Here is a 26326-nt window from a genome sequence, read left to right as displayed (position 1 = left end):
GCAGACCAGAGGGCCGCCCTGGTAGCTCACTTGGTAGACCCCCATGTGCCAAAGCTGCATTTTTTTGTATAAATAAGGTACCTAATAAAATACCATCATGTGGATTTCCTCTTTAATAACACAATAAGAACAAGGTTGTTTACTTCATTTTTCACAAACTTCAGTTTTGTTACCCAGTACTGTACCCCATAGGCAGGAGTTTAATTAACTTCTCCTTTCCTCCCTCCAGACATTTGTTACTCCCTTGTTCTCCATACTTATTTTCTTCCGCTGTACCTACATCAGTATTTTATTGGTAAATGATTTATACAATGTTTAGTGCTGGCAATGAAGGACATTGTCTGTTACCAAACACCTACAGGTTGGTTGCACAGTTGTACTTTCTCAGAGTCACTTTACCCTGTTAGAGGACCACTAAAAAGCTGTTTGTGTTTCAGTTATATATTGATTAAAAAAATATTAAATCAGCATTATATTCAACTTAAACAACTCACTTTGTGTAGTCAATAAGCACAACAGCAGCCTCCTGCCCACGCAGGTTCTCCTGCAGCATTACATCAAACAAAAGGACAGTTTTGTGGCTCTTGTGCAGCGAGCCATGCAATTTGCCTGCTGTGTGTTGAACTGTACCCGCACTGTTCACCCGAACGCGGCATGGCAATCAAAACAGACAAACGGTATTGGTTGCTTGCTGGGTTTAGGCTGAAGGTCAATCTGGGCTGCTCAATTTTTGTTTCACCAGCTGTTGAGTACGTCGACCATGATTTTCATTCATACTGCCTTTGATTCCACTCTTCATTCATATGGAATCTATTGATTTGTCCAAAAATATCTTAACTCGGGGTCCACTTACGATGCTCAGTTGTCATGGAGATTCTCCAGACAAAGCTTGAACTTCATGTTGACCTTCACTGACCTTCCTTAGTTTAAAAAATGTGAGAAAATACTGAAAAAATGTGTCACCATTTACCAGAATCCAAAGTGATAAAGTTACATGTTCTGTTATTGAATTTACAATGACATTAAATAGCAAAAGGCAGACAATACTAAGACTTAACAGGCTGGAACTAGCAGTGTGTAATTGTTGCTTGGCAAACAGTTATCAGTTATCAATAATACTTGACGATTTACCAATCAATTCATCGTTTTAGCGCTTGACTTTTTGGACTACATACACAAACACCAGAGATGCAAATTTTACAGCCTAACAGCAAAAACACAGCCCATAGCCTGATCTCGTTGGACTTCAAATCTCTGTTAATCAGCAGTGTGTTTACTGATGTGCTGACCTTCTGTGGTGTCAATTACAGCAAGTTAGAATCAAAACTGGTGTCTTCGAATCCTGTGTGTTTGTGTGTGCTCGTCAGCCAGTCATAACCAACACTAATTGAGTGAGTCCAGAAATGAGAAGTGTGCACAGGTCCTCCCTAAGGGGTAAACAGTCAAAGTCTACATCCCACACACACACACGCATGCACACAAACTCATTCTAACGTAATTGATTTTCTAAACACTTCCATACTTTATGGTCACTGCCAAATGAAAACTCACTCAAATAGGTTGGAGGCTAATGTCAAATGAGGTAAAAATTACTTCTGTCTGCTCCCGCTGCCGTGTACTACAAGTCCACTCGAATGTTACAGCTGGAAAAAGTTTTTCTCAGTCAAATCTCTATGAGTGATGGCCCCTAAAATTCTATATCTGTTACTTTGTTGTACAGTCTGCTTTCAGTCTTTGATTTTATTCATTCTTTTCTTCAGGGATTTGTACAGGGAAATCTTTGCAGCCTGAGAGATGGAGCCGAGGTCCCATAGATTCACTGCTTTATTGCTTTGCTCTTATTTGGTAGGTAGCAGAACTCATTTTCATTGCTTTTATATGTCCCAGACCCCTAATATTATAATGAAAAGCCTAACACTAGTGAGGGAAAATCAAAAATGATCTCCACTGAATATTTTCATCACTTTTATTTGTATTAAATATTAACAATAAGGAGACAGTGGACAAAAAGTCTTTTGATAAAACATTTCTCATGTGAACAAACAAACTGTGAGAGTGACAAAAAACAATCTTGGACAGAAACTGAAAGGAAATACTTTGGGTAAACACACACTGCAAGTTTTTTTTTGATCACATATAAGCCCATCAAACAGTGCTTGTCCAACAGATAACATTTCAAAACTGTTTGAAGGACTGTGTAAAGTGAAAAACAACGTCAATTATCTGAATGAATTTATGTGCTAACTGGTCAGAGGCTCACAGTATGAGTCTACCCAACAGTTTCATGTACTTAGACACAGACTTCAGCAGATGAAAAAGCAGCTTTAATAGATTATCATCATCTGTCATCCACTTTTCTGACAGATAGGCAAAGGCTTCTCTTTCAAAGTTGTCTCAAGCAGAAATAATCATAGTGCAAAGGCTGGATTTCAAAGAGGAGAGAAGTTGAATCGGTGACCCTTCACCTATGAGCGAGTCAACAGGCCTTTACGTGTAAAATTTTAGCAAGCTTGTCTGATTTGTTTTCTGATGTGTAACTATAGCCTGAAACCCTTTGGAAACAGCTCAGACCTCCTACTGCATTTGCCAGTGAAACAAAATCTTCACCTATTCTGTTGTGTTTTAATCACTGGTGTTCCAACAATGTATGTGAACCCCTATTCTTAAGTGTCATTAACAAGAGCATGAACGTTCCTGTTCATGAACAGTGAACATCAACAGTTATAATCATTTATGTACAATTATACAGTTTTATTTCATTATTACAGCAATTCAAAAAGAAACAAACATATTTAAAGTAAGCACATTAAAAGCTAGGACAGTATAATATCTGTGATTCATTCAAATTAAAAACAGTAACATCATGATTAATATTATTATTGTCACTTCCATCATGATTATTATCATAGTATACTATCTTTATTTGTTATATGAAACTGGTTCTATGGCAATAAATATAAATAAGGCAGAAAACAATAAATAACTTCCCAACAAATGAGATGTAGTGTTTTAAATGCACAACATGCTGCTGACTAAAGTGAAGAATGGAAGTTTGTGAGGTGTATCCACTTCATGATTGCAGAACCTTGTTTCCCAGCAGTGAAATTCAATATCGGTCCACTCTTAAAACACGACGAGAAAAATGTCTTTAAAAGAGCTCAGTGCAGTGCCACATTTGAACTGCCATCTCAGATGTGGATTTTTCCTTTTCGTGATATGTGACATAACCAGAAAACTACCTTTGTGGTTTTCCAATTTGAACACAGCTGAACTGAACACAGCTGTTTGACACACGGTGAAAAAATAAAACCTGAGTGGGCAGTGCTAACGGGGCCAGATTCTCCCTTATGACATTTCACATGGTGTCAACTACATTATGATGCATGCACTGACGACGGATGTAAATAGCAGCTCATAAGAGGTCAGCCAGCGACAAAACGTTGTTACCCTCCACCTGTAAACAAACCAAGCAGGGGATGTTTAGTTCACATTACAGCTGCGGTTCTCAGCCCGGGTTCTTGGGAGCCACATTACTGCTGCCGTATACCCTACCAGGTAGTTAATTGCATTCACCAGGTGTAAAATTATTCCCCGATTATACAGCTGGAATCAAAATGCGGCAGCGCTTCAGGTCCCAATGCCCAGAACTGAGAGCCACTGCAACAGAGTGTGATAGATACACTGTAGGACAATAATAAGCTGTGGGTAAGTAAGCTAAGCAGGGGATAGAGATGGAGGCAGACCTGGGATAGAGGGAGAAGGAAGATAACGGAGAGGAAAAAAAGGAAGAGTGGGATGCTGTGGGACAGAAGGAGGAAAATGTGTATAAGGAGAAACTAAAGGGGGATGAGGAGTGGATAGATAGGAAAAGGGAGAAAATAGGGTAGAGAAAGAAACAAGGACAGAAAGAAGAAGGGACAGGGGAAAAAAGAGGAAACAGTGTGCAAGTGAAGCAGACTAGAAGGGGAGTTGAGAGCTTTCACCAGTGGGAGCAGAGCTGTCTTCCTTCAGGCTTTTCTTCACCTCTACCAGGTCCTTGCCTCATGAGGTGTGCATTACAACACACACACAGATGATTTAAACAACTTCCCTACAGCCAGGTGCTGTTTAGAGACAGACAAGGTCAATAACTTCTTCAAAATCTAACATTTTCTGTAAACGCTGAGAGCTGTGATTTCTGGCCTGCACTCAGCAGCCGGCTTCCACCTCTCGGTTGACATTATAAGATATGTTTACCCTAAACCCTATGTGGGGGGGGGGTTCAGCAAATATGTTTAACTGCAGCATATTAAAAAGGGTTGTTACGCAGTCCAGTCGTTCACAGATGTAAAAAAGGGAAAAAAAAAAGTTTTCTCACTTATTAAATTGTGACACGCTTTGTCCTGAAAGTGTGAATGATGTTGTTCGACTCATGGCAGTTTCAGTATATGTAAATCTCACTCAAAAGGTAGTCCTACTGTCCAAAACAACATAATTGCTAGCCTTGTTTTACCAAATGCCATCTCATTAGGTCAGTTTTTTTTGTTTTTTTTTAAAGAAAACACATCTGAGATCAGCAAGATAAAAGACGGCTAAGATATAAGGACTGGGTATCAGTAAAACAAAACTCAGAGCTGATGCTTTTACAAATGGGATACTTTGTGAAATCATGTTTTCTGTTTCTTTCTTGTCATCATTTGATCAAAGTAAACAACTTTCTATGCAATATTTGTTGTCATTTTTCAAGCAGAATCAGACTCTACTCAATTGATTGCCTCGGTAAGAGTGTGATAGAAAACGTGTCAGCCAACTGTAACGCTATTATTTGAAACATTTTTCCTTTTTTAATCTCAAAAATGGATAGTGACACTGTCATCTAGAAAAGCACCAGTAAGTATCCCTGTTCAATACCCAGCCCTAAAGAAGATCTGAAGGGCTTCATTCCAAAACCTGATACTTGTTTTTTTCCATTTTGGAAAAAAAGACATAATGCTTCTTGTACCAAATCTAAAAATCTTGTTCTGTTCAACCTCATTGTCTGGTGTATTTTGTTACTAAAGGGTTCAGTAGTGCTAGTTTCTTACATTTTGTCTATTCAAATGGCAGATGTCTCATTTTAGAATGAAACTCTTCATTTCAGCTTCTGTATTGTACTAATCTAACATCGCAGATACACATTGATTCTCGTATATAATGTGGGTAATATTGCAACACTGTATTTCTACAAAAAAGGTGGTCCAGTATTAAGCCAAAAGTACAGCTAATGCCGTAATCGATGTGAGCAGGAGAATGATACTTAGTTCTCAGAACACTCTACAAACGGGCTCCTGTCATTAAAAGTTGTAGCATATTTGATTCCCTTCTTGAAACACTGAGGTGAGAGTTGATACTGAATCATTAAAAGATTAAAAGTCATCCAAATCCCGCTTCTGTTGCAGTACAAAATGCTCACCTGTATTTTGAATACATTGTAAAAAGCATGCAGTACAAGGGTCATGGTGGAGATATTCATCTTAACATGTATTTTTATCTGGACTTCTGTCATCAAGGAATGAGGAGTAGATCTGATGTAGGATTTTGGCAAAGTGAGAATATATCCTTACCAGCGCAAATTATGGTCAGTCCCATGGTTTCCTTAAGCAGCACATGGTTTTAACTGGTATAAATGACCAAATAAATGGATACAAAATAAATCTTCAACAAAGTACACACAAATACATACCTCATCTCTTTGTTCAGCTTTAACGCCCAGTAATTTGTGCAGATGGTGAGGCAGATGATGTCTCTGTGTCAGAGTGTGTATTCAAGTGTGTGTGACTAGATCTGTGCGTGTGTGCAGGGCAATGTGGTTGTGAGTCTGTGTGCACTTTGTGTGTCTGTGGGCGTAAGCACATCTAAACTGTCAGCATGACGCCACGTGGGAGTTCTGATAGACGGGTGAGTGCCTTTTTCATACTCACAGCTGAAATGTATGTGTGTGTGTGTGTGTGTGTGTGTGTGTGTGTGTGTGTGTGTGTGTGTGTGTGTGTGTGTGTGTGTGTGTGTGTGTGTGGCCTTGCATGTGAGTGTGTGTTTAAGTGAGCAAATCTATGAACAAAATGTCAGCAAAGGGCTGGTGTGGATTGTAAAGAGAGACGTGATAAAGCGTGATTGTGAGGGGGGAAATGGGACACGAGTAACTTATACTGAAGGAGCAGCAGATTTTCTATAGAGTCACCCATTTCAGTCAATATGGCTGCTTATGGTTGGGATGGTGTAAATGTTCGTGTGCCCTCAACTGTCTCTCTGCGTCAGAGCTTGCAGCTCGGAAGTATGTAGGGAATGTTGGAGGAAGACGTTTTTACGACTGTAGCTATGCAGAGACAGAGGGCCTCGAGGTGGCTGTCCCAAACGACCCGTAAACGAGGAGGACGAGGAGGAGGAAGAGGTGGCGGAGGAGGGAGTAGGAGGCGGAGGGGAGGCTTGGACGGATGATGAGATGCTTGGAGAGGGGCTCCCTCTGCTAGCAAGACTGTGGAGGCTCGAGGAGGAGCTGGCCCCGACTGCACGAGGGATATGGCTAAGAGGTTGGTGCTCTCCTCCTCCTCCTCCTCCTCTCCTCACCCCACCTGGCAGACTCACTCCACCTCCTCCTCCTTGAGTTAAGGACTCAGAAGAAGTGGACACCCCCTCTGGCTGCCTGGAGGACAGAGATGGAATTGCTGTGTGATTAGAAGCCGCCGAACTGGAGCCTGAGCATTGGTTTGGACTAAGACCCGGGTGTGAAACTTGAAGCTGGGCTGGAGCAGTAAGTGAGGATTGGGCTGACACTGCAGAAGTGGCAAAGGACAGGCCGGAGGAGCCTGGAGCCAGATTCGGAGCAGGGTTATGGGCTGTGGACTGTGCCAAGACCCCCTGGCAGCGTCGCTCCTCCCTGGCAGTGTGTCGTTCAGAGGCAGAAGTCCGGCCGTAAGGAGGTGGATAGTAGTGCTGGTTAGAGAGGTCCCCTCCGAGTGCTGCCCCCACACCCCGTACTACCCTTCGGTCCCTTGGAGCCAGACTGCTGCTGCCTAGTCCTGACCAACGGCCTGGATGATTGGTCTGAGAGAGAAAGACAAGGAGAAACACAAAAAAGACAGATGTTAAAGAGCTTTGTCTGTGCCAGTGAGTGAGCGAGATGTAAACCTGCCGTTTGCCAGAGAATGATTCACTGAACACGTCTCAAGACAAAAAAAGAGCGTGAGAGAGAGAAACGAAGACACAGAGACAAATAGAGGGACAGAGAGAGCACTGTTGTGTGATCAGTATAGATTGTTAATTGGGTGACATTTGGAGAACGATCTCTGAGCTCCTGCAGCTTGTTCTAATTGTTTCTAAACCAACCGGAACCCTGCTCACTAAAGAACAGGCACACACACGCACACACACGCACACAGACATAAAGAGAGAAACAGGACAAGTTACCATGTGCATGTATGGAGATACGCGCTCAAGGCATGCACAAATCCCCACTCACAAAGCAAACACACACACACACACACACACACACACACACACACACACAATGGGGAAGATGGCACTTAAAGCTAGATGGCAGAAACAGAAGCCACCTGTTCTCTTTCACACTCCACTGCACCCCCTTATGCAACATATCTCATCACTGTCCCCCTTCTCTCTCTCTCTCTCTCTCTCTCTCTCTCACACACACACACACACACACACACACACACACACACACACACACAACCAAAAATCACACCAGGACCAAGTGTGCAATATTCGCTAAAGTAACACAATCTCTTCTGACACTGAACCTCATGGGAGCGTAAGTTGAGTTGACATTTGCTGACACAATGGCTGTGTGTGTTCTCTTGTGTGCTTATGTATGAGCATGCGTTTGCGTAATTATATATGCATCTGATGTGTTCCCGTTTGTGCATGCAAATTAATATTAAATGTAATGTAATTGCTGTGTCGAGGCTGTCGGCAGGAATCTGGTGTGAGAGGTAGAAATGTAATTAGCCAGAATAATAAAAACTGAATAAGTAAAGTATAGCAGAAAGCACATCAAAGAAGGAAGAGAGAACTTGGGGAGATCACAAAGAAACTTACAAACGATGCTTACTGGACAGAGAAATGTTAGCTGTGATGTATAACAGGCTAAAGTATCACAAGTACCGACAGATAAAACTAAGGGCGTTTTCACACCTATAGTTTGTTTGCTCTGGTCCGAATCAGGGACCAACTTGTTACAATGTTGCATATGGCCTCGTGTTTGTGTTCACACGGCAGCATTTACAAGTGGACCAAAAAGTGTGATGCGCAAGGAAACTGCTCTCTAACTGGTCAGAATTTCCATGCAGGAAAACTCCTGGAAGTAAACAAAGAAGAGCAGACTCCAGAGCGCCACTTTTCAATTTTACAATGGAGGGACAACTACGCGGGTTGCTCACGGCCCTGGTCACCGTGTATTACATAGTTTGCACTTATCACTGTAGGCAAACGGTACAGTTGAATGAAAATGTCATGATGCACTGAAGTCGCCGCCGACGCATATCAAGACAGTTGAGGCGGAGGCGCGCATCAATCCTCCTGAACTGTGACATGCTCATCAGCCGAAAATATTGCCGAAGAACCATCAGGCAACGTTACGCCGGTCCAAAACAGGCGCAATGCTTCCTGCAGTTGGGTCGGATCGAGGTTGGATCATGTTCTCACCACAAATGAACCGTACCAGAGTTTGTTTGGAACCGGACCGAGACCGGCTCTTCAACAAGGTCTCGGTCCGGTTGTTTTGGTCCGCACCTGAGTGCGATTGATGTGCTCACACCTTCCCAAATGAACTGCACCAAGGGGGTAAACGCTCCAGGGTTCGATTCAACCGAACTAAACAAGTCAGGTGTGAAAACGCCCTAAAAAATGAGGAGTTAGCTGTACTGCAAGCACTATATTGGTGATTCTTCAATAGAACTCAATACAACACACGTTGGCGGAGGTGTGAGGCACCTATTTTCCTCAACATGTATCATTGCAAGTTGACACTAGTCGTTTTATCAGCACATACCACTGTCCTCTTTCCCAGCGTCAACGCACGTCAACACTTCAGAGAGGTTGCAATTTAATTCACTCTCTGCATTGACCCCTCTCAACTACTGTGATTTGACAACTTCTTCTGTCTACATGACATGTCGAGGGTGTGCTGCACTTTATAACACCTTTTTGTGGCGTTTTGTGGTGTACATCGAGTTCCACAAATAAGTGGCCAGTGTCATGCTAGTGATTTGGCTCAATACTTTCTATACTGCTGTATTCTAAAGCTCAGACAAAAAAAAAAAAGGAAACGTACAACCCTTATTGTACGGTGTAAACACCTGACAGATTATATTTAATAAATAGTCCCTTTCATAAAAAAAAGAGAGTCTTACTAATTATACTATGTGGTTGGAAATTCTGTAATGGCTTGTGAGAGTTTCCAGCCCCTGAACACCACCAGACTTTTAATATCTTACTGTGAGGTGCTATTTCTGGCTTTTTTTGCATTTCAAAGTATGAAAGGATTCTATGAGGATTTAGCTGTGACTGTGCTGGGCTCTAATTTAGTCTGAGGCAGTGTGGAGTACAAGGTGGGGTAAATATGATAAATAAACAAGGTCCTGAGAACAGTAGAAAAAAAGAACAAGCGAACAGGGTTGGCCTTGCTTTGAACCTTTCTGTTCTTGATACTGATCTCTGTGATAAGGAAATACAAAGATTTTTCCTTTCTCATCTTGAAGATAAAGACTTTTATTTTACACAATTGTGTGTATGCCAGTTCATTCAGACCAGCTGACAAACACACAAAAGACTGTTTCATTTGTTAATAACATCTTACTCTGTCCATGCTGCTTGTGTCTGATGCTTGTATTCCCCCCACTTCCAAAAACCACCAAAATCTGAATTACAGCCAAACAATCTGCACTTTAAAAGCTCAGTCTCTATGTCCTTTCATGTCCAACTGTAAAAAAACCACACACAACAGCACTCTGCCAAAACATCAAACAGTGTGTCGTTGTCTATGCAGCTTACTTAAAGAGCTCGGGGAGTGTGTCTCTGCTTTCTAATGGGCTCTAATGGGTGGATAAACACTACAAGACTTCTTGCTGATTCCTTGATCTAATTAAGAGGAGTGAGAATTTCCATTCCAGCCAAATTTTCTACATAGGGGCGCTGTGAAAAAACATGAGGGAATTGCCAAGGTGTTGAATATCCACTGTGGCCGTGGAGGTTTATGTGAGATGGCTTAATTAGGGCTAAATCGCTAATCTTCCACAAAAATCTGTGGCGTTTCTCTATCCAAAGACATTTGAGAAAACAACAGAAGGTAAGGCGAGAACAGTAAGATACAAATTGGCAGACAACTTTGAAAGAAATAATTACGAGGCAGAGTACAAAGAGTTGGTTGTAGAGACATATGCTCTGTATCAAAGGGACATTTCTTATCCAAGTTTGTAACAAAAAAAAAAAGGAAAGCTAAACAATTAATCAATGCAATGACTCAAATGCAACTAAAACTGGGATTAAGCTGAGGAGGCGTATGTGCGAGTGCACAAGAAGGGCAACCAGACAGAGAAGGAAAAAGGTCAAGCACAATGAAAGAGAGGAGTAAACAAACTGAGAAAAGGGTGAGGAGACAGGAGGAAAAAGAATGAGAGACTGGCAAGATGGTGATTAAAAACAGAGATAAAGCTAAATGAGAACAACAGACAGCAAGACGCAGAGAGAAAGAGAGCAGAACTGATTTACAAACTCAGGTGTCCTTTCTCAAGTACACACTCTGCGGCAAGCAGGCTGCCTCTTCGCCAGTGACAGAACGGCCTGTGTGTGTGCAAACACTCTGGAGAGTCTCTATTACACACAGAGACCTATAAATACACACACACAGGTAAATCTGAGTGATTTAAGGGGGCCTTCTCCTGCAACCTTAGTTTTTATTGGGCAGTGAAGAACACAGCAATGTGGTAATGGCCAAGTTTGCATAAAATAGCTCCTTAAACATCACCACACAATGTTTGCTATTGCCTGTCTTAGTCATTTTTATACAGGGAGAAGAGAGGGGTTGGGAGATTTATTTCATGACTTGTTCCCCACTCAAATGAACTAAAACCAAGTAATTATAGAGAACAAAATGGACTATAGAGTACATATAGTACTCCTACTGTAACTGCCATCAATCACACACCATGGCTCAGTATCCCTGCACCCACACACCTAATTTTAATGAAGGCCACAGGGCTGAAATGCGTTGGACCCCAAAAGTTTTCAACTCTTCACAGTGAGACTAGAGAGGTAAAAGTTTGCAAATGTGAATTCTTTTTTTTTCTTTGACACCTACATACTCTGTGAACAAAGTAATCCTGTGGTTCTTTGACAGTATGAAATGCCGGGGTGTTTAGATACAATGACAGTTGAGTACACCCACACAGATGGTACTCTAAATCCTATTTAGACAATAACAAAATACATTTCCCAACCATAATGTGTGAGCCCAACCATCCCACTTCATCCTGTCTACCTTTATTTCAACAGACAGTCTCATTTATATTTGTTTGCACATTTATGCCCAGTGTGACAGAAAGGTAGAGTTGACTAGATCCAAGAACGTAGGACCCAAACTGTAATTTTCATCTTGCCTCTTAAACAATAATTACACTGTTGATATTGTTCTGTAAGGACAAACATTGCTTTTTAAGTTCTGAGGTAGTAGACAATACATCAAGATAATTTGAAGAAATCACAAAAGCAAAGAGCTCTAATGCGCTGCTAGTGCTGTGTGTGCAAAGCAAGCTGAGCAACTTGATGTCAACAATCAAGAATCCCACAGTGCTACTACAACTACATGCCCAGAAAGTATCATCCAGTATTGATAGACAGGGTGTGCACAAGCAGAGTCTCCCACAAAGGCACTTTGCTGGATAAATCTGCAACAAACAATGAAATCAGGGGTGAAACTGTATCCTGAGCCTGGTGTCTCAAGGCCATAGCATACCTTTACTTTGAACTTGCTGGTTTTCATCAATACACAACCCCCTTAGGAAGTGAGCCTCTTGTACGGCCTGTAGCAACATCCTTGCTTCCCACTCCCTCTCTTCAACTAGACTTTGTTGTAGCCCTCCCTCCATCTTCCCTCTATTCCCTGCCTCTCCACACTATTTCCATATACAGCTCAGCCAGTTTTCAAACCGCTGTCTTGCTGTCCACCTCACCCGTCTTTCCGAATTTTATGCAAAATTTAACTTTATTTTATGGTACAGGAAACACATTGAAATTCAGGAAATGCAGTAGTACAGTAGTAAATCTGCTACAGATCAGGATAGTAATTCCACCAAAGTAAGAACAGGAGAGGACAGAACAAAACAAGTAAATAACGGGAAAGGTCAGAATTAATACTGTGCATTACTAGACTGAGCAGGGAATGCAGGAAAGGACACAAAAACAGGGCTGAGACATAAAAGAGCAACTTGCATTGTAATGTTTATTGCAGTTATGGTCAATGACCTTGTATGTAGTTACAGTAAATGAGTAGGTTGTTGAAACTGAACTATAAAAGCAGTTTTATAATTGCAAAATCACAAAGAAAATGGAAACGAGGTTTGGTTGTTGACATTTAATAGTTTTTAGATAATGTTTGACTAATGTGTTTTTGGAATTCAGTATCTTTTTCCTTTCAGTGCTAATAGGATAAATGCTTTTAATTGTGTGGGTATTTGAATACTGAAGGTTACCTATGCTAACAGTAGGCAAGTTGATCTCTGACATGGGACCCACGTCAAAATATTCCAAATTAGTGGGTCCAGGAAGTCCAGAAAGCATAAACATTGCCAGCAAGTGTGCTCTCTTACCCTGTCTCTCTATCCTTTACTCCCCTGGTATCTCACTTTCTCCCCCCGCCCTGACCTCCCTTCTCCTCTCATGTCTCACCTTCTCTAACACTCTGTCCTTTCTTTTGTCCCTTCTTTACTCTTTCTTCGTTGTGTAACCTGGTGCTTAAGTATGCCAGCAGCAGGCAGGGCTGAATGGAGCCTGACAGTTGGAGGATTGATGGTATGCTACTGCGGTCTGGAGACCACACAGAGAGAGACAGATAGAGAAAGAGGGAGGGAAACAGAGAGAGGGAGAGAGAGAGAGAGAGAGAGAGAGAGAGAGAGAGAGAGGTGGAGGGAGGTAAGTTTAGTTTTATTTGTGTTTGTTTGTTTGTATGGGGTGACAGTTAGGGTGGGGTTCGGGGTTGAGATGATGAAGAAAGATGGAGGGGACCAAAGTTGAGCTTAAGTCGCTCCAGCTGTCAATCCAGGCCCACACTGCAGCAAACTGCCAAGCAGCTGGCTGGATGTCACATCCCGGACCTTCCTGCTAGAGGCACACACTGAGAGGCAGGACACTAATGTGATGCACTGCACAGTTAATCGGCTCACAGTGCTACCAATCTTCAATGCTGTCACCGTACTACTGCAAAATTATCTACATTAGGCTGATGTTATATTGAGTAACACAGTAACCTGCTGCAACCCACAAGTATCAAGCAGGGTTGTGTGTGTCTGTAAATATTTAGACTTACAATATCTCAGACAGGGCATCTCCACTGCATATCAATGTGGCTGAAGGCCTGAATATATTAGAATGTCTCAGACTGAGTCATCTCTTGCCTTTTTCACTACAAAGAAATTCGGAAAAGAAAACAAACTTATTTACAGCAATAGCCTAGGGGAGGAGTTGCAAATCTTATAACCATATGTACAGCACATCAACCATCACATGGACTCACACACACACACACACACACACACACACACACACACACACACACACACACACACACACACACACACACACACACACACACACACACACACACACACACACACACACACACACACAGGAGTACTGTGAACACTTGAGGGGTACATTAACCATTGCTGCAAACCTGAGTCGTCTGTGATACTCCACATTTCCCGGCAGCTTTGTTCTCATAAGAAACTGATGTGTAGGTGTTGGTGCATACAAACAATAATTCTAGTTAGAAGCAAAGAATTCAGATTCAAAGCACTTACCCACACCCCCACACACACACACACACACACACACACACACATACACACACACAAACACACAAAACGTAGCCCCATTCTCTGCTCAGCACCTGGGGAGAGCAGCACTGGCCGGTGTGGCAAATACTGTATAATCAAAATGCAAATGAGTCCACCATGTCCTCTGGTGACTTTTAGTGACTTTTTGAGCAGCCAGTCACCATTGTTCCTTTTAAGACAACTAGAAACATTGACTTGAGCTCACAACCTGTAGCCATGAGCTCACTTTTTAGGCTGTCATGTACAATTATTTTTTTATGAAATTAACAAGTTTTTCTTGTTGCTGATCATAGGCAGCTTTGAGGGACATTAGCAGGGCTTTTGGAGTTTCAGCAAAATATATTTGTTTGTTATTACTGCCTGCATATAGCTGCTGTTGGTAGTTATTGTGTGAATAATGCAGGCACAAAACTGATTGACAGCCGATGTATGTGTTTCCTAGCAACTGCAAGACGGGGAATGGGCGGTAGCATCACGGTTCACTGTGGTTCTGAAACACACAATGTGATCACCGCCTAAGATGGAATCGCTGAACTTGGGCTTGATCAAAGATTCTAAGTCGCTACTTATGATTGTCGATGTTGAGAAGTGTATAGCCCCAGGACTTCAAATTCTTCCCAGAGTGAAAAAGGCAGGCTGGCAAGTACCGAAGCCAGTGCCATGCTGTGGCCAGGAGGCCTAATGAGGTTTCTTGAGCAGCTCTGATGGGCATGGATGCTGAGATTCTGGCACTGCTCATCAACCACCATCCCCAACAGGTCTGTATGTGCACACCCATACCCATGTGTCTGTGTGTCTGCATGTGTGTGTGCGTGTGTGTAATCATGGCGCAACTCATCGACCACCAGCCTGTGCCAATATGCTTGGTGAACATTGCCCAGAACCATAAGCAAGAGGAGTGGGGTGGAAAAAGGAAAGTGAGTGAACAAGTAAAGACAAGGGAAGGTGAAAGGAGGAAGGGGGGGAGGGAGAGACTGAAGAAGAATAAAGGGGAGGTCAACGAAGTGAGAGAATGAAAAGGTGAAAGAAAGTGGGATAAAAAGAGAGAAAAGACAAATAACATAATAAGGAGAAAAGAGTGTGTCAACCCAATAAGGGGAGGGGATGACACACGGGTAGTAGTGAGGTAAAAGAACAAAGGAAGATCGGAGAGGAGAGGATAGTAAGAGGGTAGAACAAAAAGGGACAAAGTGAGAGTAAAAGGTGACAGCACAGACCCAAAGTTACAGAAGATGAAAGAGAGAGATAATTAGATAGCTAGAGTCGTTGGTTTAAAGTGAAAAGCAGAGAGATGGTAAGTGTAAGAGAGGAAGCATTAATATATGGCAAGTATTCATGTGTCACTAATGTGTCAAAAACATACATTTCAAGGGTCCCATTGGAATCCAAATAAAGAATAGGCTTCATTTCCCAACGAAATCCTGTTTGAAAAAGTAAATTTTTTTCTGTTTACTTTGTAAACATTGGCTTTAGAACGTTTTTTTTTTTTCACAGCACACCTTCTATGTTTATAGGATTGTTGGGAATTAAATGCTTGTCATGTGCTGCTGCTCATTTTGGCTCAGTGGAATTGGCTGTGTGGTTTAAGTCATAAAAACTTAATTATCCACAACACAATTAGCCATTAAGCTACAAACATCCATGTATCCATGTCACCTTCAACATAAAAACTGCCAATTGCAAACCATCCACCTTTACAGTAAACAAACATCCCCGTTTTGTCTGTCTATTTACACCATTTTTGCCCTTCCATTTTCATTTTTCTTATTTATAAATGCTGGACATAAAAAAATCCCAACTAAGATTATACTGGTACTTACTTAATCATTGTGGTTCCCAGGATTGTGACTTCTCTGGGAGAGGGCTGCCATGCCAGTTTAGTCTAATCTGTTTACCAATCCAAAGACTTGCAGGTCAGGTGAATTGGAAACTCTGCATGGCCTGTAGGTGTGAATGTGTTTGTCTGTCAATGTGTGTTAGCCCTGTTATAGACTGGTACCAAGTCCAGGTGTAACCTACCTCTAACCCAATGTGTGCTGGGATACAATCCAGCGCCCTGCGACCCTGAACAGGTTTCGTGGTTTAGTTATTAAATAGTTGTTGTTTTTTTTACAGTTCTGCTGCAAACAACAAAAACTCTGTGTCCACCGGATTTTAGCTAGCATGTAAGGCCCCTTCTTCAACTGCACTTCAACTGTAACTGGATTGATTGCTTCACCAGACTGCTCCCGCAGGTGTCAACATGGTCCCCGCTGGTGCTGTCTAATTATTGCAGAAGCTGTGATCTATGCTCAGCATTACTTTCGACCTAATACGTTCCTGTAAGCTGTCACTACTGCTCACCATGAGCATACAGCTATTCCTCTGGATTACTGCTCCATCAGTGCCAACCTACCATCCCCATATATTTTAACCATGTTCAATAAATACCAAAAACTGACACTATTAATTTCTATCTGGTCCTTAAATTATGTTGACAGCATTGCTTTACTGAGGGTCGTCCTCACAATGAGGAACCCTGGCCACAGAGTCTTGTCAGAGTCCATTCCCTTGGCTTGACATTCTTTGTCTAGCTGAGACCTGGCAGTAGACCCGGGATCATTCCACCTTAATCAGGGTACCACTCTTGGCATCTCCTTTTTCACCAGTCTCACCCTCCAGGCTGCGGGGGTGGGAAAGCTGTACTGTCCCGCTCTATGCCCAAGGCTTCCACTGTAACCCTTAAAGTACCTGTATGCATGTCCATTAATAACTGACTACTGCACACGCAAACATTTTATCGCACTTCTCTGTAACTTCACTAAACTTTCAAACTATGGCTATTCCATGTCTCTCCATCTGTTTCCCAACTGTGGTCATAAACATGTCTTGTTTTGGCTCCCTGTCAAGCCATGACAGAAAAAATATTATTTTATGTAGACCCACTGTCACCATCCAACAATGCACTACCCTTCCAGTTCCACATAAGAAACATCTCAAGGACTGTAAGTTTGTCCTCTCAAAACACTTCTGGCCAGAATACTTTAAGTGCATCCTCTCTTGGATGCACTCTCTTCCCCAAGAAAAACCGACAAAGAAACGTCCAACTCTTCCAAAGCTCTGTTGAATTTTCAGTTGTGTCATTCGACAGTGTTTCAAAAGCACAAAAACTCGTGGATGCTCCCTCTCGCATCGCACCTGGCACAAATTTCACCCCTGCACTTTCGCCCTCCACGACTGCAACCTAGTTAATCGCTTTCTGGTCACCACCAGTGGGCATCATGTCCACTCCTGCCATCCAAATCTACAAATTGGTCCCTTTGTATTTAAATATGAATTGGATGAAAAGACTGATATCTACAGTGCAGCTGAACTACGTATACTATAATACTAATTTGCAACGTTAACACTGTTTCAGTTTAATAAAAAACAATTTATGTTCTCAAATAAGGGAAATTCTATATTTTATATCTGTGTATTTTTTCTACAGAATCATTAAGAATCATTAGGCTTGATTATTAGACAAAAAAGACCTCACTTTACTTATTCTGTTGGCCAACAGTTGTTTTTTTGTTGAGGTAAGGACTCATTTATTATTGGTTGAGCTGTGGGTTTTGTATTGAGCTCTGACTGTAATACACTGTAATGGACTTTTTTGTGTGATTACTCACTGCCAGAGGGGGAGACAAAGCAACAACAACAACAACAACAACAAGCAACATCGCAAGTTTGAAGAAGCATCTACTGTACATTCGCCGCCATTGCAAAGCAACAAAAAGCAAAAGGATAAAGGTAAAAACATACATAAAATACAATAATCCCAGAATGTTTTTTAATTAAATATCTACATATAAGGAATTTCTTAGTTAAAACCATTGACTGCATATATAAAACACAGAACAAATATTCTACTAATACCTATATTCATCTGAAAGGTATATAAGGCAGTTGATATATCAATACACCAAGTGTTTAAACTTACAGTTGCTTTCAAATCTCACATTTTGGGGGATGTCTGATTCAAAGCCAGTGAGTTGGCAGTGTCAGTGTGTAATGTTTGCAACTATTTACTCGGTGCTATAGTATAATTGTACATTTCTGTGTGATCAACAATATGATGTGTGAGCACTGAGTGTGGCCAAACAAATATATGAAAAAGACAGAAATAAAGTATAGGAGCTTGACAGCTTGAGTTTAATAGGATAGACTGACAGCCTGACAGTTTGGAAAACAATGAAGATTGTAGTTATGACAGTGTGGTAAGGACTGTCAGAGTGATACATCATGTGGGAGAGCTCAGCAATGGTAGCAGTAGTTGTGCTTGTGTGTGAGTGTAAACATCTTCACACAGATGTGTACATTTATGTATACAGGCAGTGTGTGTGTGCGCGTGCGTGTGTAAGAGAGCAGTGGGGCTTGTAACACAGTGGTGAGCACTGATGGAGCATGAAGCTGATGGGAGCCAAAACTCTTTTCCTCTGTCTGTGTATATCAAAGCGCCTCCCCCAGATGCAGCAGCACACACGCATGCACCGACTGATTACAAATACTCATACACACCCATGCAATCATGTGCTCATACTGTAGCAAGTACACACACATACCCACCCACCCATAACACACAGATGTACGCACCAAGCCTTATTACTAACCGATAGATTTCTAACACGCGCGCACACACACACACACACACACACACACACACACACACACACACACACACACACAACCCCCTCAGTTGGCAAGCATAAGCTGCCCGGTTCATCTTGTCGGACAGCCCAGGAGCAAACAATGGAAATCGAAAGGTGGGGAGGAGAAAAGACATATGAAAAAAGGAGAAGAGGAAAATAGAAGAGAAGAGAAGAGAAGACAAGAGAAGTCAAAGGAAGAAAAAGAAATAAGTAGTTTTTCCATCAGATGTCTGCAAGGCCTGGTGATAATGTTGCAGATGCCACCTGTGTCATCACACAGAGAACAACTGACTGCTCTGCTGCACCCACACTGCACTCAAGAAGACAGAGAGAAGAAGAGAGAGAGTTCTCCCATGCTACATTTAAGCAAGGTATTTAACAGAAACTGCTCTGGCAGATCCACTTGGTGGCCAAGAGGTGCCATGGTGACAAAATGGGAAATTGCGTTTGATTGCAGGGAATCATATTTCCTTTTCGGCTTTCCTGTTTGGGCTGGACACAATATTTTGCTTTACCTGCAGTTTATATAATCGTTTTTCTTATAAAACCATGAGAAGTTGTTGCAAAAAAGAACATTTATAAAGATAGAGCATGATTGCAAATAGCAGCCTAAAGACAACACTAGAGGAGATAAAGCTGACTATCTTGTTGCCAAGATAGTTTTTTTTCTTTTGGTATTCAGATTATCTATAACACCTCAGGCAATGATTGAACATACAATATGTTTCTGCATTCAAATGTGCAAAAACGACTAGACCTATGTTATATTGTGTTGAGTTATGTGCTTACATTATCCCAAATGATTCTAAATGACGTTCAAACTCAGAGAAATACAGAATTTTATTCTAGGTTACAGTGTCTTTCCTACTTGCCGTTAGTTGCTCTAACCTTGGGGGAAACACAGGATATGTCAGAGAGTGAGGAAGGAAGTCGGCTAATGTGACTAAATGTGACGTGAATACTTTATTACTTCATCCGTAAACATGATTTCCGCCTGAGTCCCCTTTTTCATCAGTATTTGCTATGACGTCATCAAACGTCTTTGTGATATTTTCAATGTAAGAGATCCCTAGAGGCAAGAATTACACACTGTGCATTTAAATGCTCTATTTTTTAGCTTGATTAGATAAAATGTAGTGACCTTGCACTGGCAAACTTGTGACCTCTTGATAAAACATTGGTTTCCTCTTGGCCTGCATTCTCTCCTCCATTATGCATCTGTCAGTGTGCCATGACAGGGAACGCACTGCTTTTAAAGAAAATAAGATTGGCTGATTTGATTGGCTATGACTGTTGCCAACTCGTAACACACCTGCAATTAATTCTTCCCAATTCAACCCATTCCACATCTGCACCCCTGCTGCGTCTCTGCTGCACCTCGGGTCATGAAATTACCAAGTCCCTGTTTGTCACAGCTAAGTGAGCATGTCCTGTGCGCTCACATTGTGGGCTTGTGCAACAGCATGGGCACTTTGCACCTTGATTCACAAAAACAAACAAGCCCCATTCGGTCAGTTAGCTCAGAATAACGGCCAATTTTGTACAGACAATTAACACAGGAGACAATGTCAACAGTTTTTATAGAGGCCATTTCTTCGGTAGAAAGCAGTTTCATTCAAAACTGTTCCTAATGATTCACTTACAGGGACTGTGAGTACCAATAAGGAAATTCAGTTCACCTCCGTTGGTAATGTGGCAGCAGAAACAGATACCACAAAACCTTTTGCAAATAATACCTAGAGTATCTGTGTAGATACAACTACAGGAGAATTCAGATTATTGTGATTATTCAGATAGGAACATATAGGGCTGAGGTTAGACAGCCTTTTATCGAAATCTGAATCCAGTTATTAAGCTGCGGATGTTGACATTGGCAAAGTGTATCCAGTCAGTCAGTTATGTAACTGTGTCCCACTGTTTATTTTTTGCAGATGCCTGTAGCATCAGAACAAGGCTAAGAGGACTTTAAGAGATTGTGAATGTAAAATAAAAGTTTTTGAATCCAGGTATTTTACCAACTTGGAATTGGATCCAAAATAGGACCAGCTATCAGAACCCTGATGAATTAATTTGCAAAAGGTCACATTCTGTGTTTTAGTCAGTAGAAATGGATTTCTTTAGTTATGTGCATTCAGTCTCTAGTAACATTTGTTAGACAAAGCATACTGTATTTGGATACTGATCTCATTCATATAGTTACCCACACTTACACGTTGAAGCTGCGTTTTCACTTTTCACTTCAGGGATTGAACCGACAACCTCTCGGTCCCAAACTCGCTTCTCTAACCTTTAGGTCACCACTGCCTCAACCTCAAAGCCTGGTATTGATTCTTCCCACAGTACTGAGCTCCCACAACACAGATAGTGACAGTTTTACTATGCTTTGCAATTACACAAGCATGCCTCCTGGAAACATTTATTGATGAATGGCAGTTAAACAGAGTGCAACTGTCACAGCATATGAAAGACAATGACAAATTTAACTAGTTTGACTGATGTGTACACAGTCTGCGCACAGGTCTGAAGTCCATTAGTGGATGATTGTCAAACAGTTTGCTTTATTGGACAACATGCACGGCCTATTATTTCACGTTTCTTTGGACATAATAAAAACATAATAGTGTAACCCCATTATTTGGGCAGTCCATTACATTATCTGTGTAAATAGAAATGCCAAAGCAGTTAAAGCCACTGAGAGGAGATCCAGCTGTGCAACTGTCATCAGTAGCTGTTGCTGGTTCAGATGATTCTTGACTGGGAAGGATGTCCCAATTCACAACACATGTGTTTACACAGTCTCTCTATTTGTGCAAGGAGAATGAGACAATTAACACCTTATGAGTGCTGCAGACACCATGGGGGCCTTGTTACTATAAACGTAATGCAAACACACATGTACACCCATACACTTATCCATGACCCTTTGATCATTAAGACAGATGCTCATGAGTGACATACTGTGTTAGACTATCTAGAGTGGTACAGCACTGGCACAACTGATTCGCTGAAGGGAAGAAAGAATACGGCCACACCGTCATAAGCGTAAATCACTAAATGCAACTTTTTGAGCAAAGATTTGGGGTAGAATTTTGTGTCTGTAAACACAAACTCTACTAGGATAAGCTGAGCAGAATCATCATTGAAAGCAGAGCTCCTGGAAAGAATCCAGAAAGACAGAATTTTTCCAAATGAGACACATTTTCCAAATGAGGTTGGACACGGAAAATGAGTTTGCAAAAGTTATTTTGTTCTAATTATGTTTTAATGAACTATTTTTGTTCTGAATAATTGAATCTTTTCTCATATAAAAGCCACAGAGATCATTAGCCTACATTCTACATTGGTATTGTCATTGTTTCTGCACTGTGTCCCATTTTTAGGCTGGTTATCGGCAGATACATTAAAAGGCAGTATTTAAATCACTGCCCATTGCGTAGCAGTTAGAGTGGCCACAGACCAACCAACCTCACTGGGAAGATTATCTTCAGAGAGCCACAGCACAGCTGCTGCAAATACAAATCTGAGCAAAACAAGAGCCAAGTCATTCTTAAATACCTGGAAAACACAAATTGTGCTCTATTCATTGAAATGTGACTGGTTATCTGCTGTGTCATAATGAGTCAAGGCATCACATCTGGTTCAGAAATATAACACATCTATAACTGAGCAAGAATATAGGCGTATTAAACAAATTTGTAAAAAAAAATTGTTGATTCAGCAAATAATTACTGTGTAATATGTACAATAAATTACAACTCCTGTTATTATATTAGATGTCTCACAAATAAAATGAAGCAGCTAAATATTAGATCTCTCTGAGAGACATGTACAAAGCGAAAGAAGGAGGGGAAGGACTGAGAGAAGAAAAAAGATTTCTGTCTTCCAAGGTCCTTTGGAGTGGATCTGTCAACTGTCACTCCTAGCATGCATGGTGTATATGCTGCAGTAGGTTTGTGTGTATTTGTGTGTGGCTGTACAGCCTATGCGTTTTATCAGTGAGTGCAGGTGCACGCACCGGAAAGTGTCATGTCTCATATCTCTGAGTAGCTGAGGGCCTTGAAAGTCCGACCTAACTATCTGTCGGTCTGCCTCTCCTTACTTATCAAACACAAGGGGAAACAGTAGCAAAGAAAACACAGAATGAGGAGAGCGGCAGAGGGACAACACAAAGAGAGGGCAATAAAGGGCATGAAAGAGAATAGGTTTATGTGCATACAACAGTATTGTAAGAGAAAGAATAAGGAAAGACAGAGATGGAAAGAAAAGATTCATTCTATGATTAATTATCCTTATTGTATCCCCGAAAAGCACAAAGGAAAAAGAACTGTGGGAACCGGAGGAATACACAAAGACACCGACTCACATACATTCACAATCAAGCACAGCCACAAAGGTTTCTGAAAGTTTGAGTTTCTGAAAGTTCATTAAATTCCCCTCAAGTTCTGAGGACAGGGCAAGAATAATCGAAAATCACAGCCAACATTTCAAATGAGGTCGAACTGCTTCTTAGTTTATGAAGATATTAAAAACAGACTATGTATAAACACTTTTACTCTGCAGTCCTGTTATATTTCATGAAAACAAATTATAGCCCTATTTGATTTCTGAAGAGACTGCCCTGCAGTTTAAAAAAGAGCTGTAAAACATTTGGTGTGTGACAGCAAAAATAGCCCCAAGCACAGAAAGACACACTCACATAGAAATGCACTGAAAACACTCACAATGTGAGTCACTGTGCCAACCAAGAACTACGTGTGTAACCCTCCGTAAAACCACAACTTGTGGAGATAAAATAAACCAGATAAAATGTGTTAATTAGTTATCATTAGAGGTTCTGGATGTCACGTTTTACTATCTTTTGACTGTAGTTAGACTTCAAGTCTTGGTGCTAAGTTAAGCTAACTGGCCGCTGGCGACGGCTTCATATTACGCACACAAACATTAAGGTGGTATTAAAATTCTCTACCGCAAGATGGCTAATAAGCACCCTGTCAAACTATTGCTTTAAATAATTAACCAAGAATTAAACACCTATGAACATAAACTGGGATGGAGCAAAGGGATCTTTGGTTTTCTGACTTTCCAACATACTGCGGCTTCAACTTCAAACACTCACACACGAGCACAAACAGGCAATATGAGACGCAACAGCTGAATAAGTTTCTCTTCGTACAAACTTTTTCTCATGGACACATGAAATCAACGGAAACAAACAAATACCTCAACAGAAGTGTGTGTGTCTGTATGTTTAAGTGGGCAGAGCTGCCTTGCTCAGAGGGGAACAACATAAGAGACCCTGACAATTTCAGATTTCATGTTGTCACTGAATATTCATTTGCAATATTTGTCAGTGAAATATTCCATCTTTGTGTGTGTGTGTGTGTGTGTGTGTGTGTGTGTGTGTGTGTGTGTGTGTGTGTGTGTGTGCACGCACGCATGTGTCTTACTATTTCGCCTCTAGGCCATCCGGAATGTGCAGATTCCCAAAGAATAGCTCATCAATATTCATGTGAGTTTATGCTTTCATTAATGTTGCAGCAAATTGTCTCAGATCAAACTCACAGCTTGTATCTGCGTCCACACTAGTGTATCTCACAGACAGAGAGACAAAGTGTGTGTGAGGGAGAGAGAGAGAGAGAGAGAGAGAGAGAGAGAGAGAGAGAGAGAGAGAGAGAGAGAGAGAGAGAGAGAGGAGGAGAGTTATCAGAAGGGGATGGAAATGGAGAGAACAAAGGGAGGGCTAGGACTGCTACAGATGGCCCTATGTTTCCAGCAGATGAAAAAGAGACTTTGAAAAAAGAAAGGAAAAGATCATACAGATGAGGGGAGAAGGAGGGGAAAATAGGAAGAGGTCAAGAGAAGAAAAAGAGAACAGAGACTGAGTAGGAAGAAGAGAAGAGAGTTAAGTTCTAAAGGTATCTGTCCTACTTTGGTTTGACTAATGAACCCAAAGTGTCCTGAATCTGTCCTGAATCACCGGAGGCCCAGTTAGACCACCCTGCACTGAAAGTGTGTGTGTTTCCTCTGCCGTGTGTGTATACGCCTGCGAGACATCGTGCTGTATGTCTGAGTGGATGTGTGCTTCATTTAATATGCTCTCTACTGTATACTGAAGCTGCCAGTGTGTGTGATCTCATGCCCTGCATGTGTTTAATGAACCACTGTTCCTTCTTGTCATCTGGCTTCATACCAACATGTGTAAGTGAGCAATATCTACACATCGCAGGACCATGTATCATTTGACATCATTTGAGAAATTGTTGTATGACCTACAAGGGTAAATTCATGCCTCGGATGACACGCATGCACACACACACACACACCATTCACCTAAAAACTAAGAGGATCATCTCATGTCCAGGGAAAGGAGACAAATATACGAACACATATACTCACAGCACAAATAAGGACTAAAGGGTCTTGCTGAATAATAGCGATAATACAACCACAGCAGCTAGCATCACAGTCAAAATCTCTTATCAGTGTTTATGTGTCCCCGCTCCATATCCCTTAAATAAACAATCCCCTGCGCCTTGACATGTTTCTGCATGTGTGTGTTCATGCTTCCTAATCTTGATCCTCTTGGCAATCTATGCATGATTAACCATGTTCAAAGAGGACCACTATGAGTTCATGAGAGTCATGTAATTGGCTTTCATGTGCTAGATGGGAATATGTAGCTCAGAGAGAGAATTAACTATTGCATCTCATATTCGAAAACGAGATTCTAAACTAAGATCGGTGGAGGCAACGAATGGTACTGGCCTGGTTTCCAAAGTTTATACAGTGAATAAAGTCAACATAATAAACACACATTATCTTTGACAACATTCGTCCATATTCTGGGTTAGCTCCGAGTCCTTGTTTCTTAAGAAAGATGGTCAATTCTGTGTGTGATTAGTATTAAATGGGTGTGTGCACAGTGATGAAGTCTGATTGCAGACAGATTGAAGACTTGTATAGTACAATAAGAGAAATAGAAACACTTCTGGGGTGAAATCATTAGCTACCAATCTTAAATTACAGGTAGAGACAAATCAGCTGACTACGAAGCCCCTAAAGGGACATGGGGGAAAAAAAAGAAAAAAGAAACGTTTCTAGTGCGCACTAGATCCCTATCTAGTGCGCACAAGATAGCATCTAGTGCGCACTAGAAACTGACAGACAATAAATCAAGTAAAAACTGACATTATATATTGTTTAGGTTTTAACTAAAGAGTTGAATTTAATGCTGGAAAGTGTCTGTGGGTGACCAGCATCTCAACTTTCTATCATGAAATCAAATGTAAACAATATAGGAAGCATGTCCAGATTGTACTTTGGGCATGAAAAGTGTAACAAAAGGAGAAAAAAACTATCTCAATTATTGCTGTTAACTTTAATTAATAATGTGGAGCGAGGAGCACTGAATAAGACTACTTTCTATTTTCTTTTTCAGTACAAAGGCTAGAGGGAAACTGGCTTTAGCTGGTTGTAGCAGTAACAGGCAATTTGTCATCTTCTGTGTCTGAGTGCTGTATTTTTTTTATGTGTATTAAATATACGTTTTGCATCTCATGTGTTCCCTCTGCTCGC

At 41.3% G+C, this 26326-nt stretch overlaps 1 protein-coding gene across 2 annotated transcripts in view; it reads right to left on the bottom strand.

Moving 5' to 3' along the window:
* Window positions 1–1952: 1952 nt before the first annotated feature.
* Window positions 1953–26326, bottom strand: part of ccser1 (coiled-coil serine-rich protein 1) — a 119884-nt gene continuing 95510 nt past the window's right edge. For both annotated transcript variants that reach the window (XM_051421454.1, XM_051421453.1), the window contains exon 11: window positions 1953–7059. In XM_051421454.1, coding sequence (XP_051277414.1) covers window positions 6253–7059 — 807 coding nt within the window. In that variant the 3' untranslated portion in view covers window positions 1953–6252. The remainder of the gene's footprint in view (window positions 7060–26326) is intronic.

Source organism: Dicentrarchus labrax, unplaced genomic scaffold, assembly GCF_905237075.1.
Source record: "Dicentrarchus labrax unplaced genomic scaffold, dlabrax2021, whole genome shotgun sequence".
In the NCBI taxonomy this organism is placed as follows: domain Eukaryota; kingdom Metazoa; phylum Chordata; class Actinopteri; family Moronidae; genus Dicentrarchus; species Dicentrarchus labrax.
This window is presented reverse-complemented; position numbering and strand designations above follow the sequence as displayed.